The 17,257-nt window shown below is 36.0% G+C and overlaps 2 protein-coding genes across 2 annotated transcripts; one reads left to right on the top strand and one right to left on the bottom strand.

Annotated features, from left to right (window-relative positions):
• Window positions 1-2,606: 2,606 nt before the first annotated feature.
• Window positions 2,607-5,280, bottom strand: LOC123559250 (uncharacterized). Its single transcript, XM_045351050.2, has one exon. The coding sequence runs from the start codon at window positions 5,062-5,064 to the stop codon at window positions 4,228-4,230; it is 837 nt and encodes a 278-aa protein (XP_045206985.2). The 5' UTR covers window positions 5,065-5,280; the 3' UTR covers window positions 2,607-4,227.
• Window positions 5,281-5,737: 457 nt separating this feature from the next.
• Window positions 5,738-6,932, top strand: LOC123559249 (uncharacterized). The gene has a single exon (XM_045351049.2). The coding sequence runs from the start codon at window positions 5,847-5,849 to the stop codon at window positions 6,711-6,713; it is 867 nt and encodes a 288-aa protein (XP_045206984.2). The 5' UTR covers window positions 5,738-5,846; the 3' UTR covers window positions 6,714-6,932.
• Window positions 6,933-17,257: the final 10,325 nt, after the last annotated feature.

Here is a 17,257-nt window from a genome sequence, read left to right as displayed (position 1 = left end):
TTCGGCCGGAATGTTAGCAGGTCTTTCAAAATATGAGCAATCCTGTCTATAATCTAGGGCATACTTGTGTGACTAAAGAACGTGATTACATAATAGATATCACATGAATTATATGCCACGGAAACAAATCATGTGGTTTGTTTACAGTTATTCTAATAATGCAATTAATACTGATTAACCTCTTTACTTTTCCGGTTTAAATGTGCAAAGTTCATTTATGGTTAAAAATATCTTGATAAATAGTCGACTGAAAGATGTCTAGGCTCCAGTGTGAAAACAAAAATCGAAATATTCAAAATGTTTTATTTCGTTCGTTATTTCGAAATAAAAAGCAAACAGTAAAATAATCTATTAATAAATATTTCTTTGATTGGTTTAATTGTTTTAGATATTCTGTTTAGCTATTGAAAATGTGTACAAGATAGAGTCGCATAGATTCGTTTTAATCGGAAATGAACCAATTCACGCTGGCGTAATAGTCATTGTTGCAAAGATATTACGTATCACATGCTACAATCGCCGAGCAAAAAAAATATATAGCCCACGATAAAACTGCATTTTTATAGACTATACCTTGGATAAGTAACATTTTATTTTTTATCCTCAATTTATTCCTAAATGTTATCATGCATTGTAATTAACATGATGTTATCATCCGGAGGACAATCTTTGTGCACATATCGTCTGTTCCGTTATGGTACTAGTATTTAAGCTACCAAAACATGCAACTCACAATGATTCGGCTGTTAACAGATAAAATGTCTGATGGCAAATCCAAACAAAATTAAAAAGAAAATTTTTCATATAGCACTATCACAGGTAAGACATATTTATTTCAACTGGAGTATTCATCTGATGTCAAAACATAATTCCTATATATGATGGTGTAATCATGTGTCACAATTCGTTAAAATATTGTATCGGAGTGTTGAATTACTATGTCCGACTTGTCCGACTCGGGACGTTTTCACATTCCGTTTGTCCGCGGATAAGCACAAATTTTCTGGTTTGAAATGAAAGAAAAAGGTAAGAACAATTTAGAAACGCTGAATAGTGCTTAAAGTTTATGGAGTTTATAAAAGAATTTGCATCTGAAACGGATGTTTCACCTGCCGAGGGCCTCACGATTTCTCCAGTTTTGGGAAAACCATACCGCGTCTAAAGTTAGCCTCTCTTTCTCTGTGTTCTGATTGGTTCCCTGTCACGATCTCGCGTGATTTTTGTACACGATAACTCGGCGGATAGAAACTGGAAACGTAAACAATTATCACAAAGTTTTGGACAAATTCGTTGTTAAAACTTCGTCTGCCATCAAAAATGGAAGTCAACACTCAAAGTACAAAGAGCTCGCTAGTACAAGTCAGAAAGTTTCATGTTTTCTAACAGTCAGAAAGTTTCATGCTTAATCTCACATGGCTTCGCATGGCATGATGGGCAGGCTTTTAGGTATTTCCAGTGTTAAATGTCCCACGGCCTCGCGGACGAACGCAAGCTAAAGTGTCGAATGCTTATGTTTTGAAACAGCTACAGTTTTACACTGTATTATGTTTGCTTTTGTTACTACTTGTAGATTATTGTCCAAAATAAAGAATTATTTGCATGCTAAAATGTTGAAAATCCGGGCAAGTAAGTTTTGACTGCGGAAAAGTAGATTTTTAAGTCTCATTTGTCCGTGGACAAGTGAAAAATATTGGGATTTCCACACCCCTGCTGAGCCGCTACAGAACACAGTAAAAAAATACAGATTGTTTCAGTATCAATTTATGTCTCATTCTTTGATTGAATATTGTTTCTTCTGACTTTTGTCAAGCGGGTCATCTTCATTGAATGTCGGCATCGGCATCGGCATCTAACACTCTTTCACCGTAAACTGTCAATTTTATTCCATATATATGACAGTTACGTGTATCAGGAAAGTTCTGTGTACTAGTATGAGAAAGAATCTTACAGACCTGTCGTACGCAGCCGGATTATGGCTGCATAAGACAATAAAATCTGTAAAAAGATCCTTTGTAAACATGAGAATACAACAAAGAAAAATAACAGCAGACTCGATTTTGAACGAGTCTGTCCATGAGACGTAATGAAATGCTCAACTCCTCTTACGCCCTCTAGCACCGGCTTAAGCAGATTTATTATATATTAAATATATTACATATCTGTTGAATGGACCCCATAATCACAAAGCACCAGAAAATATAACAACACTAAATCCAAGTTTGGGGAGACATTTTACAGCCGCCACACGGCACTTAAAGATTGCTTTTGTGATAGTTAGTGAAACTTTTGGAAGCATAGAATGCAACAAAGAAAAATAATAGCAGACTCGGTTTGATTGAGTCCGTTCGTAAGTGGAAGTGAAATGTGCAACTCCTCTCACGCCCCATAGTACCGGCTTAAACAGAACTCTATTACATATCTGTTGCATGGACTCCGTGATTCCAAAGGACCAGAAAATATAATAACACTGAAGGTTGATAATATCTTTGATTATATCTATTGACACTTTCTTTGGGGTAAACTGTGATGGGAAAAGAAAAGTTAGAAGAACTTAATACATACGAGTATTTTAAAGGACCATTTTGAATATTATAACAACCTTATAACAACTTCTACGTTTTATTTTTAAACGACTTCTTGTAAGTTACAAAACTCAACCATCTACTTTAATTACAGGTTAATCCCTTAACTAACTTCTACCTAAAATGAATTTTAGAACTACTCAATAGAAGCTAGAGCACAAAAACAAACAAGGATAATCATCTGGAAAATCTTGTACAGGTACATTTCTGCCGATGTGAAAAAAAAAAGATCAGATAAAATTTGTCATCATTTCTCTTGTCATATATTTTCGTATGCATAGTTCTACCTTCTGGAGAAATGGGCACGTTAGGTTATCATCCTCGGATAGTCACCCTCTTACCAAAAATACGTTGGTCTGATGTAGATACAAACAATCATATTATATAGGTTATAACGTACATATACATTCAATTAATTTAAGTTATATTTCACATTCATTTTGAAACAGAGCTAAAATGAGTCGGAATGGTTATTGTTAATACAGAAGTACTTCGGAAAACATGCATAGTCTAAATGTACTGCTTGATGCCGTTTCACCATCCTGACCTGTTCACAACCAGACTAACAAATGTCAACATTCTTGGGTCGAAATGGAAGGCGAACAGATACACCCCAGTTAGAGGTACTGTGAATTTCCTCCAGTTCAATTTTCTTTCAGTTCTTTTTATCAGTCGAGTTGAACAATATCTCTCCAGGGTCTATCGAGTCAAAATGTTATGACCGTTGTAAATCAACGCCAGTACTATAAAACACATGATAATTAATTTTTTAACAGTGATGAAGTGAAATAAGCCGGCAGTTTTTTATCAAATTCTTCTGCGACTGAAAAATTTGCATGGTCACCATGAATGGCACAATATCAGAACATGTTCTACATGTTCAAATATTTTCAATAGAGAAAAACCGATGTACATGTAAACAAGAGAATAACACTGCAGAATAAAAAAGAGAAAATGCAAATTTCTCGTCAAATTTAATGTTGCATGAAGATTGTTATCAGTTACACTGTCATGTTGCATATACGAGACAAAACAACTTCTATGTTACATAAACAACACCATTTTTAGTAACTGCTTTATTTGTTTCCGTATTTAAACGCTACGAGCTAGGAAGATTCAAGCATAAAGAAGCAAACACTGCTGTAACGATTTAAATAGAAAAATACTCATTTTCTTAACATGGTGGACCAGTAGAGGCATTCGGCAATGTCCATACGATTATGAAATCGTCTGTTAATTTCGGTAATTTAGGACATAAATGCAACGAATCGGTGATCACTGGAAAACACTAAAATTACATGCGGAGAAAATGTGATCGAATGGCATTACGAGTCCACTACCATACCATTGGCATAATACTATGTATAATGTTGTCAATCATAGATATTTATCAAGAAATATATAAAAAAAACTGTGTAGATAGCTTGTATGTAAACACAACATAGTACTATATAGGTTACGTCCAGAGACTGAAAATGGACGTCTTTGCTATACAAATGATTTTACATTGATCTCGAAGAAATTTAACAGCCTGATTTGCAAGTTTGCTATATATGCCAATTCATACTGTACAATAAACACTACGATATCCAATATACAGCTAGTTACTTGAATCAAATTCTGAACAATTTAAAGTGTATAAACGTCAGTAAAGAAGAACTCCAGAAAATGTGCAGAGTCTAAATGTATCGCTTGATGCCGTCTCGGCATCAGGAATTTCGTAGGCTTCTACCAAGACAGCTTGACCATGTTTCACATGAACAATGGCGGTATTTCCTCCCATCGACTGTGATTGACGGCTCTGTGCGTTTGTATGTGGGTTCGCTACGGCATCGACTTGGTTCACTCCGTTTACTACGAGACGAATAAACGTTAGTTTTCTTGTGTCGAAATGGAACGAGAAGAGATAGACCCCAGTCACAGGTGCTGTGAATGCACCCGTGTATGCATTATAACCACTTCCGTTATTGAGTAAAACTTGGTCAAACTTGATCGCCTGTCCAATCACTGTATGAGAGTTTGTATTTGTCAGATACGCTGAAAAGGCCACGTTACCAACAGCAGCCGCTCTTCTAACTCTTCGGCCATTTTCTGTTATTCCGTGGTATTGTCTTCTTATAGAACTACTTCTTTCAACTTTTGTCGAATTCTCGATAATGTTTTCCGTTTTCATTTCAAAAATTGCTTCAGCAATATCATGTATCCCTCGTATCTCATTCTGTAAGTCAGCAATAGTCTCTTTTTGCTCCACCAGCTTTGCTTCCATAGTTTTCACTTTAGTTTCAAGGTATTCAACTCTATTTTGTAAGTATATGTCACTATTTTCTGCACTAGTCTTACGTTCCCTTTCCTTCAGAATGTTTTCGACAATAATCCTAATTTTTTCATTCAGTTCAACAGACTGTGCTTCTTGAACTGACTTTGAAGACACGATACAAAACGCCATTAATGTCATAAAAACTGTGAAACTAAACTTGTGCATTGTTAAATCCAAAAGTTTTTTAACTGAAAAAAATGTTTTGCTCCTTACAAATACTCCTGACTGTTTATATAATACTTCCAATCACAGCTTTATATATGTCATAGAAATTCCAGTACATATGTACTTGATAACAAGGATAGAAAACAAAAGTGTTCTTATTTTATTTGGAATGTCAGCAGGTTACATTAGATATGGTCTTTCAAAATATGAGCCCTCTTGTTTATAATTATCTAGAACATAATTGTGCGACTAAAATAAAGTGAGTACATTGTAGATATCACATGAAATATAGGTCAAGAAAACAAATCGTGTGGTTTATTTACAGTTATTCTAATAATGCAATTAATACTGATTAACCTCTTTACTTTTCTGGTTTAAATGTGAAAAGTTTATTTATGGTTAAAATATGATCTTGATAAATAGCCGACCGAAAGATGTCTAGGCTCCAGTGTGGAAAAAAAACGAAATATTCAAAATGTTTTATTTCGTTCGTTATTTCGAAATGTAAACCAAACAGTAAAATAATCTATTGATAAATATTTGCTTTGGTTGGTTTAATTGTTTTAGATATTCTGTTTAGCTATTGAAAATGTGTACAAGATAGAGTCATAGCTTCGTTTTAATAATTGGGACAAGTCATGGTTGCAATGATATTACGTATCACATGCCACAATCGCCGAGCATAAAAATAGCCCACGATAAAACTGCGTTCATACACATAGACTATACCTTGGATAAATAACATTTTATATGAATATTTACTTGACTGTGGTCGTATAAATATGTACATTGCGAAAGTTATTATATTGGCTGTTATTGCCCATGCTAGTGGAGCATCCGCGAATTTAGACAGTAATAACCTTCAAGCAATGGTGACAGAAGCGGTTCGACATATACTCAGTGACGGAAATAGCGGAGAAAACATGACAACTATGGCGATATTGAAAGAAATTAACGAGCTGAAGAACAAGAATATTCGTCTTGAACAAAGAATAAACAACCTGGAGCAGGAAAACAGGGACAAGGACAAGAGTATATGTTCTTTGCAGACCTGTTTAAATACAATCGTAGAAATGATATCAAGAAATGACAGTCGAATTGCTCAAAATGTACCTGTAAAGAATTCAGATGAGTTGCTTAATAAGTGTCGAGACTGGAAGAGCGGGATATCTGAAAAGCAAAATTCTGGAATGGAAACTTTAGTGAGAACAAACCGGAACATCGTGTCACCTCACAATATAGCATTTTCTGCTTATCTTACTCGTACTGATTCTAGCATGACTCCAGGACAAGCCATTAAATTCAACCACGTGTTGCTGAATGAAAGAGCCGTGTACAATCCTTATACTGGCGCTTTCACCGCACCTATATCTGGAACGTACTTGTTTACGTTTCATTTCGACTCCCGTGTGCATACGTTCGTCCGTCTTACCGTAGATGGAGTCAACATAGTGGATGCCGTAGCTAATCCACACACAAACACGCAGGACAGAGAAAGTATGAGTGGTAACACAGTTATCATACATGTTGGAATCGGCCAGGCAGTTCTTGTAGAAGTGTATGATGTGAGCGGTGAAGTAGCGTCCAGCGATAAATATCGTCTGTCTTCGTTCTCTGGTGTGTTTCTATATCCAGAACACCCGTCTTAATGAACATTTTATACTCTATGAGAACAGACCTTATGGATATAAGAAATAAAAGTTTGGTACCAGCTAAGTACAGTGTTGCTGCATGCATGAGTTAAATGCATATACGATTAATATGTAATATAAATTGATTATCTTTCACATAAAACAATATACAGCAAATTACGATAGATGTCACTCTTTCTTATATGAAATAAACGAAATAAAATAAAGTGAAATTTAGGAAGTTTGAACATTTTGTATCCCTTTTGGTTGAAAAACGGTGTGACAGCAAATTCGTTTGCTCTATTAAGATATGTATCATTATGCCAGCATGAATTTGTATGTGGCCAATACAACATACATTGGATGTATTACAAAGCAATATTATGAAAATAATGAAATAAATAAACACATTCTTTCATAAGAAAGCAGTTATATATTATTGTAAGAATGTCCTCTCAATTAGGGTGGTAGATTCTGTCCTGTCGAGTTGTTTTGTGACCAGTGCGAATACACAACACCATTGTAGCACAACTTGGCCAATTTCACACACAAAAGAACAACAAATAAAGGTCCGAAGTATAAATGTATAAACAATTTCGTGCAAGGACTTTTTTATTGTCATGTATTTTTTTGCCCGACCTACACGACAGTTTGACTACTTGTGTTAATAAAAATAACTAAGTCCTTCTGTCTAAAAGTCCAGAAAATTAAACTCTTGTTTTGAGAAAGTATGTTAGAGATAACGTTCAATATTTTCATTATATTGTCTATTAGTACAAGTCCTCCTAAATATTATTGTTAATTGTAATAAACATGAGGTTATCATCCTGAAGACATTATAGTTGGCATTCTTCTAAAGCAATGAATTTAACAATGTACGGTTGTCTTTTCATTTGTTTTTTTTTTCAGGCTCCTGCATCGTAGATCTGTTTCAGACCGCAGCATACCCCAGAAAGGAACAGTACAATAGCAGAAAGTTGCATTCCTACAAACAATATATAAATATCATATGGCATCCTGTGTGACATTGATATTGTCAACCCGAGGACAGAATGCAACCCGAGGCGAAAGCCGAGTGGCGACATTCTGTTTCGAGGGTTGACAATATCAATGTCACATACGCTGCCATATGATATTCATTTCATTATACCGAACAAAATTTAGTACACAAAAAAAAAACTTAAACTTTTTTAAATTCATTTAATTCAACAAGTTTTACAAGGTAAACAAAATATCACATATATCAACATAGAACAAAATTAAAATTCACTGTTAACTATGAGAAAATTCCATCAAAAACTGTTGGGTTTTTTTTATTGTACTTGACAGTTCATTTTCTATGAAAACGGAAATATACTTGACCACAGTTACTTAGATTTGGATTGATGTTGTACATGACAGGTGGCATTGCTTGTTTAAATTGGGTGTTTATGATTTGGGGAGCAGGCATGTGATTGTTCATAGTTCCTACATGATCATGGACTTGCTGAAATACACTATTAGCGGCTGATGATGCCTGAGTAGTTATCACTGGTTGCAATGCAATGTTTGTACTCTCCTGTGTGACAACGGGTTTGCCACTAACATATGGCTGCACATTTGGGCGGACGATTCTCCTTCCCAGTGTTGTCTAATTCAATGAATACATTATCCTCACTAAAAAATTTCATCAAGAAAGTCAAGATCGCTAATGTCAACCCCAGAAGAAGCTGTTTCATTAGGAGCCTGTTGATTCATTGGAGCCTGTTGATTTGTATTTGTCACATTTTGGCTTCTTCAGGGCTTTAGTCAGTGTGTCAGAAATTTGCTGCTGTTTTTCGTCACAAAAACGCCTCAAGTAGCTACGAATAGGCATTTCAGATTTGTGTCCAGACACTTGTACTAGGTGTAGAGCCGCGATTCCATTTCTATCGAGTTCGGACATTGATGTGGCTCGAATGCAATGGTTTGTGTACCGTTTAGACAAATGTGCCAAGTTCGAAATATCCCCCATCATTCCAGCTAGTTTTCCCTTTCCTAAGGGAACCATACAGTACCAAATTGGCCCATCAAGTTCGAAGATATCAAGCGGTCGCTGCCATCAGCAGTCAATCCTAGGATGCCGTTTGATGAGATACTTTTCAAACGAAGCCACCGGACAACTGACATCAGCAGGAAGCTCGTACATTTTCCCCTCGCCAATGGTTTCAGCACAGCTCGACTCCCAACTGAAAAAAAAGAGAAATGTTTTGAGAAAACTATATTTTTATTTGTAAATTACCTGAAAATTAGCATCAAGTCAAGTCAAGTCAATATTTATTTATTGTCGGTAGATAATATAACAGTATTCAGGCCCGTAGGCAGAGGTAAGAAAATAGGGAGGCACTTTCTAGGGATGTCCGGGGGCATGCTTCCCCAAGAAAGTTTTTAAGCTCACCTGAGCCAAAGGCTCAGAGTGAGATTTTGTGATCGCTCACCTTCCGGCTTCCGTCCGTCCGTCCGTCCGTCGTCCGTCCGTCCACACTTTCCTTTAAACAACATCTCCTCCTAAACCACCAAACCGATTTTGATAAAACTTTACAGAGATGATCCTTGGATGGTCTTCGTTAAGAAAATGTTCAAAGAATTGAATTCCGTACATAACTCATAAAGGAAAAAGTTTGAAAATCTTCTTGTCCAAAACCGCAAGGCCTAGGGCTTTGATATTTGGTAGCATCATCTAGTGGGTCTCTACAAAGATTGTTCAAATTATCTCCCTAGTGTCAAATATGGCCCCACCCTGGGGTTCACATTGTTTATATAGACTTATATAGGGAAAAACTGTGAAAATATTCTTGTCCAAAACCATAAGTCCTTTGATATTTGTATGTAGCATCAACTAGTTGGCCTCTACAAAAAGTATTCAAATTATCCCCCTAGGATATAATACGGCCCCGCCCTGGGGCGTCACATTGTTTCTATAGACTTATGATTATATAGGGAAAAACTTTGAAAATCTTCTTGTCAAAAACAAAAGGTCCTAGGGCTTTGATATTTGGTATGTAGCATCATATAGTGGACCTCTACCTAGATTATTCAAATGATTCCCCTAGGAGGAAATATACTCCGCCCAGGGTGTCACTAGGTATAGAGAAAAAAACTTTAAAAATCTTCTTGTCTAAAACCACAAGACCTAGGCTTTTGATATTTGGTTTGTAGCATTGCCTTGTGGTTCTCTACCAAGATTGTTCAAATTATTTCCCTGGGATGAAAAGAGGTCCTGCCCTGGGGTCCCAAGTTTTACATAGAATTATATGGGGAAAAACGACCATGAATATGACCGACTGACCTACTTTCTTGTTTTTGAAGCTTTAGCAAAGAAATTTGTTCAAGCAAGCAACTTTACTCAGGTGAGCGATATAGGGCCATCATGGCCGTCTTGTTTCGAGGGTGCCATTTAGTGCATTTTCCTGCATTTCAAACATGTTTTTGTTACTTTTAAGATATCTATTTTGGAAGAAAATAAATGACATTTAAAAGATTCGCATACAGTTTTGAAGAAAAATAGGAATTTTGAAATAGCAAAAGTATTTGCGATTATTGTCACTCTAAAATGCTCTTTTAAAGGCATATGGTCATGTTTGCTTGGTTCTTACATCTTCTGTTTAGTAAATGTATGTCCACTTATAAACTTTTAGCATGATTGACATGAAATGAAAATTTGAAAGAAGCAACATAGTTTATGCATATACAAATACAATACAGATATGTAATTATAAATGTACTTAATACATAATGCCAGTAGTAGGAAGTTCCTGTTACGTCTTGGTGTCCCACAGGGCTGGCGGAGTCTTGTCCCTTCACTCTTCCTACTTTTCATCAATGATCTGGACTACCGAAAGGAGTTTAGGCCGCACTTTACGCTGATGACCTGATATTATGGTGTAAGGAAGAACATGACAAAAACAGCCACACACAGGATGCAAGAAGCCATCAACAAGCTTTCAGCTTGGCTGAAGATTGGTGTGTCTCGATCAATGCAAAGAAATCGTCCACTACACTATTCTCCCTATCGTCAAAGCAGAGGGCGGGGAAAATCAAGATGGGAAATACTTCGCTGACTGTAGCAGACGAGGCACAATACCTTGGAGTGAGTTCCGAGAAACCTTTGACAAACGGCTAACCTGGAAACCCCACATTAGTCAAACAGAAGGAAGGCACGTAGGAAGCTGGCCATGATGAATAAACTTGCTGGAACAACGTGGGGAGCAAATGAGCAAATACTGAAGACAGTATATCAGGGAACGGTGAGACCTTATTTAGAGTATAGCTCAACTGCCTGGTCCATTACTTCTATACCTAACCAATAGGTTCTAGACAAGGTTCAAAACCAAGCATTGCGGATCATGACAGGTGCAACAAAGTTTATACCAATCTCCTTCATGGAGAAGCTAAAAAGTACATCCGTTACAGGACATGAGACATGCAAAGGTCCTACTTCAAGCAGAGAAGTTCAGGTCTTTTCAAGGCCATCACATGAAGCCAATGTTGAAGGCTACACCAAATATCGGCTCAAACGTAGCAGCTTCGTTCACGAGGCAAAGAAACTCAGTCGAGAGTTTTAAACTGAGCTGCACATACCAACGACTCTCCTAGGTAGTGAAGACATTATAAACCTACTAACGAATGATTTGTTTTCAGCGATTGTGAGACTTGATTTTTTTTTTTTGACCGCGGGAAGCAAGAGGATGAAGGCATTCGGAAGAGCCTCACACTTGCTATGATCAATGAAGACTATCCTCCGATAAAACATGGACTCATGTCTACACAGATGGAGTAGTCACATGCGCCATCAAAGATGGAGAAGCAGGAGTTTTTATTCAACCCATCTGGCAAGAGAGAAACACTACATGCAGCCACAGGAAAACACTGCAGCAATAACCAGGACGAGAGTAAAGCATTTATGAAGACTGTCTCAGTGGTTGAAGGCTCGGCAGAAGAAAGCTGCTCAGTCGCCTTTCTCACAGATGCACTGTCTGTCATGGAAGCTCTGATAAACAATAAAGCTCCGCAGCTAGCCAGGAAAATAGAGAGCCTGACTATAACCTGCAAAGTAGCACTTTAGTGGATTCCATCCCATTGTGGACTTGCAGGCAATGAAGAGGCACACCATCTGGCTAGGCTAGGAGCTCAGTCAGAACAACCAACAGCACCAGTGAGCTATAAAGAGAAAGTCACCATCATCAAGGCACTAACGAGACCAAGGATTGAGGAAGATGCTTTCCATCTCCTTGATCGGTCTGAACAAGTGATGCTGGTCCGGCATCGCTCAGTGCACAACAAGCTCAATGCTCACATGTACAAGAAAAACAGACTGGCACCATCACCAACTTGTCAATTTGGCCGATAGATACGGTAACCTCAATCCGCCAAAATCTATATGGAGGCATTGAGGATCTGCGGAAGATCACAAGTTTCATAGAGGCTACTGGTCAAACAGTATTGTCGTGAACGAAGAAGAAGAAAAATTGACCTGACCGGATGAAGTTAATCCCTGGCTGATACAAATAATGGTAATCTTAAAATGCGAGCAAAATAGGTGGAGCTACAATGGTTCCAGTATAAGTTAGATGGCAAGTAAATAAAAAATCAGGTTGCCGAATATACAAACATATCCTGCACAATAATGCAGTGGACCGCCGCGAAACCCCGCCCCGCCAGATCGTTTAAAATGCACTATGATAAATAAAATCTGAAAAGGAGATCCCTCGGAAGCACCGAGAACAATGCAAAGAGTGAAAATTGCAGATTCGGTTTGATTGTGTCTGTTCATGAGCAGTAATGGAAAATGCAACACTGCCCACGTCCCCTAGCACCGGCTTAAGCAGTATTCAATCTTCAAATCTAAATGAATTGAAATCAATGATCCCGAAGGACCAGAAAATATAACAACATTGAGAAGAAGTTGGGGCGACTTTTTACGGCCGCCACACAGCACTTAACACCCGCTGTTGTGAAGTAAATAAAATCTGGAAAGTAGATCTCTCGGAAGCACCGAGAACAATGCAAAGACTGAAAATTGCAGACTCGGTTTGATTGTGTCTGTTCATGAGCAGTAATGGAAAATGCAACACTGAGACTTAATCAAACGCTATGTCCTGAGTTGAATCCCATTACTTTCAAATTCAAGGCTTTTTAACTTCAACGCAATGTCATTAAGGCGGGTTTGCAATGCGACTTATATGACCAGGTATAATGCAGGTAGTATTAAGAATACTTTACCTAAATATAGTTTTACGCACTGTATCAGTTTACGTATGATACTATCAGATACTTTTTAAATAACTTACTTAAATTTTCACCTTAACTAAAGTAAAGATATCAGGCAGATAAGTTCCTTTTATCTTATGTTATCTGTGTTTCAGGATGCAATAGAAGCGATGTTGCCGTTGATAGAATTGTACTATTAGTTATTATTTGCATAAAGGTTAATTCTTTTCATGAAATTACAGTACGCAATTTAAGCCGTCCGACTTTACTGCTGATACTAATTTCTTTGTGTAATTTATCATTATGTAGACTGTAGGTTATGTCCTTTTAAGTATTATTTTGTATTCTCTTGTTTCATGAAGACCATACTGCGCAGTTATATCGACTTCAAACCGATTTTTTATGGAAGGTAATGTATTTGCGTGGTTTCGTTTACGGGATCAAAACTATTTTATCGCAAGTTTTGCAAAGAAGCATCTCGAGTAAATACGGTATCTGACAATAGATCTACAACATAGAACAATTAGAATTGATAATGTAGATAAACCAGTTGAATAAGAAAATATGTGGATGGCATGTGGTTGTTTGTTGTCACCAACAAGGGGAATATTGAAGAGTTTCATAACATTCAAAACGATTTAAAAAGTTGTTTGGTTCTGACAAGTTCATGGTTATGTCTGCTAGTCCATCTCTCATTCGGTCAGAATGTGTATATGTCCATCTGTCGTAGAGGTTATTTTAATTTACTTCTAGTATTTGGAAAATGGAAGAAATCTTATTCATACAAACTATAGGCAGCCGAGATGAAATATAATGTCATTTAATAGATGATTGACTCGTTTAATTAATGACTACCGGGTATTTTAATAATTAGGTTCGTAATATTTATTTACGAACTTTACCTTTTTTATTTTCAAATTGCTTTTTGGGGCATAAAGAAACAATTTTAAATTGCAATCGGGCACTATTGTTCAGCTAAACGTAATGTCTGAACAGAGTCACAGAATGGCCATTTGCGAAATCCGCTAGTCAGGACAATGTGACCGACAGTCCTTTATAAATCCAATTATTCCAATGAAATTATTCGACTAACGCAATGTACACTTCTGTTTTATATTAACATCTTTAGATAATTGCAAGTTATTGCAGTGTATAAATTATTTATCATCTGTAGTCGTAATCGAATTATATCAGAAAGTGTTGACAAAATAAAAAAAAAAAAAAAATAAATAAAAAGCACCAGGATGACATCTTTTTTCTTACAAGAGCGATTCCTGGCATTTACCGAGTCAGCTGCACCAAACATAATTTGTATTTCTTCGGAAAGATTGAATAGCTCTGTATTGACAGAGAGGAAGCAAAATATTTCCCACTTTATACTCGTATAACTACGAAAATTATCATAGCTTTGCAGCAAATATTACTTAGTAACAATTGTATTTATTAAATAATGATATTGTTTTGAGTTAAGATCGAAATATATTGCATCGAGAAATAACCATGTGCAATAATTGCACTAGTGTCGAACGATCTGATGATTATGAATGGAATATAATTATTATCTTAGTCTAACATGTAAAACAAAACACATGTTCCTTTTCATTTCATGTTTCATCAAGCTTTTACCCATTTTACCTGCGCAACACCACATGAAAGCACAATTTCCCGCACGACTACTTTGCGAACTTAAATATTCATTATGATTTACAAAAAATCTTATACATTTTGATACGATAGTTGACTACTGTGCTATTTAATTGACCTGTCAAAACATGTTCCCGGCTTTCATGCTAATCTTATAGATAGATACTTTTAAATTCATTGCATTTATAAATACATGAGGATATATAGGCTCGAACAGAATATGATAAAAGCCGGGTCCATTTTTGACAGGTCATGTTGTTGATGTTGTTTGTGTTAATCTTTGTCTTGATTAAAGTACACTTTTGTACAGAAAGTCAAACGTTTTATAACCCGTATACTTTGGGTCCTAGACTGAAATCAAAATAGCATTTTTTTTTCTGAATGCTAAAATTTCAATCGTCTCCTCTTATAACATACAACAATGATAATTAAAAATTAAACGAAGAATTATTATTACTGCCTTAAACAGCAAAACTACGCTTTTAAATTGACAATATACGTCAAAAAATGCAAATTAGGATGTAACTTAGCTTGCGAACACATCACTAGGAATATTGTTCTGTGCATATAATATCTATTGTTTAGGTATGTATACGCTTCTTTACAACTGATTATCATAAATCTATGCCAAGAAATATGCTCTTCTAAAGAATTGGAACATTTAAATATTTGAAAAGAAAACTTTTGATTTCAGATCCTTTCATCTGTTTGAAGCGAAGAAATAATTTATCCATTTTCCTTTCTTGGTTTAAAATATATACGTGTTAGTTTCTTTTAAATCTATTTTTGATATAGCCATTTTTTTTTCAAATATACCTGCTATTTTTTCTAAATGAAATCTCAGACTTTGATATTATCAATGTCGACTTATATTTATTCTTTTATGACGGAACTTTATTAACTATGTTACTTTTTAATATATGTTCGAATAAAATCGTACTTGTACATATTGCAAACATTAGTAAGTGTAGAAGGACATGGCGTAATCAGATCTTTATTTTTTTTTTTACAAATATATGTAAGCAGATATTTAAATAAGCGTTAAAACGGGGAGGCACCGGCCTCCCTGTGCCTCAGTGTAGCTACGGGCCTGGTATTAACATAAGCTATGTAGCCTATAGCTTTTGACCGACACGTGTAATCTGAATTTTAAAGATTATTACCGCAGTGTTGCAACTGTCACAGTGTGATTATATAGCAGTGAAGTTTTAGCAATTTTTTTATAAATTTGTTTCTTACCCATCAGCTTCATCCATCATCTGGCACACATAACTCCAACCGGCAGCATTGACAGCAACAGCAAAGGTGTCTTTTTGATTTCTCTCAAATTTTCCTGACCTCTCTGGCAAAGAAAGTACATAATTTCATACCAGACATTTTTCTGTAACCCACATGGTGTGTCAATGTCAAATGCAATATTTTCGCTACTGAAAAGTTTTTGAAGATCCTCAGAGGAAATTTCTTTTTTGTGTTTTATAGATCCTTTACCCTTCTTTTTCAGATATGTCTCTTTGCTCTTAAATGAGGTAAGACATGACGAAAATGAATTGTCATTGTACACATGAATTTTACACTCATCTTTCAGATATTTACAAATTCCGCACTTAATTGATGTCAGTGATGATGTCTTTAATTCCGACCCATCTGTCTTGCAAAGAATGCTCGAAGAGATTTGTTTAATTCCTCGCTGGAAAATCCTTCCAATTCACAGTTTTTGCCGAGAAATTCACGAAACAGAGACACGCTTAGAACTTTTTATTCTGTCCACCAAGAGTCTTAATCATCTTCAGAAATACATGCAAACCTTGACTTTTTTTTGTTTACTTTCTGACAGTTTACTGTCGTCTAAATTTCCTGTGTACACATTGAATAGTTACGTCACTACTGTATGTGTACAAGGGAGGCAATCACGTCATGGTTTGGCTAAAAAGTTAAAGCAGTTATTTGCCCTTTTATGACATTCAAAATATCACCGGTCACATGACCTGACAGTCACTTTCGCTTGGTCACGTGTCAGACAGGTTTAACATGTTTCTGATAATCAAAATATCTCTTTCTCGGGTAATGGGGTTTTATCATTGTAGACAAAAGTGAGGTGGAATAACACAATGCTATGTAATGACTGGTCGGTAATTTTGCTGTGTAATAAGGTCTGAAAACATTCTTTGGATGTAAAAACAATCTAAATAATAACAGATTCTGTGAGACTTGTGCTGATAAGAAGTACTTAAAAAATGAATTGAAATACCTACAGGGTCAGACATGTTAGTGTTAGCACTGTCAGTAAATGTTCTGTTGAATGCCAGAAACTCAAATTTTTGGTAGATACATCTTAACATTATTTTTGTCGCAGCTTGATAACCTTTTCAAGGCTTTAGCTGCAGAGCGCCTTAGCTTCCGGACAGAGTTGTAAGATCATGGGTGTCTCTCGATTTTGGCATTTACTATTTTAAATTATTATTTTTAAATTTCTGAACTATGGGTAAATTAATTAATGACAGATAGATTATTCATTTTTAATGTGCGCCTAGAGAGAGATTTTATGTATTAATTTATTCAGGATAATTTCGGGCTTTGAATTGAATGCATCATGTTTAAAGAACCCTGTACCTTATGTTTTATGTACTAAAAAATTCCACTATACGATCGACTAATGAACTTGTAAACGGCTGATAGGGATACATTACAAA

Source organism: Mercenaria mercenaria, chromosome 5 (assembly GCF_021730395.1).
Source record: "Mercenaria mercenaria strain notata chromosome 5, MADL_Memer_1, whole genome shotgun sequence".
Taxonomy (NCBI): domain Eukaryota; kingdom Metazoa; phylum Mollusca; class Bivalvia; order Venerida; family Veneridae; genus Mercenaria; species Mercenaria mercenaria.
This window is presented reverse-complemented; position numbering and strand designations above follow the sequence as displayed.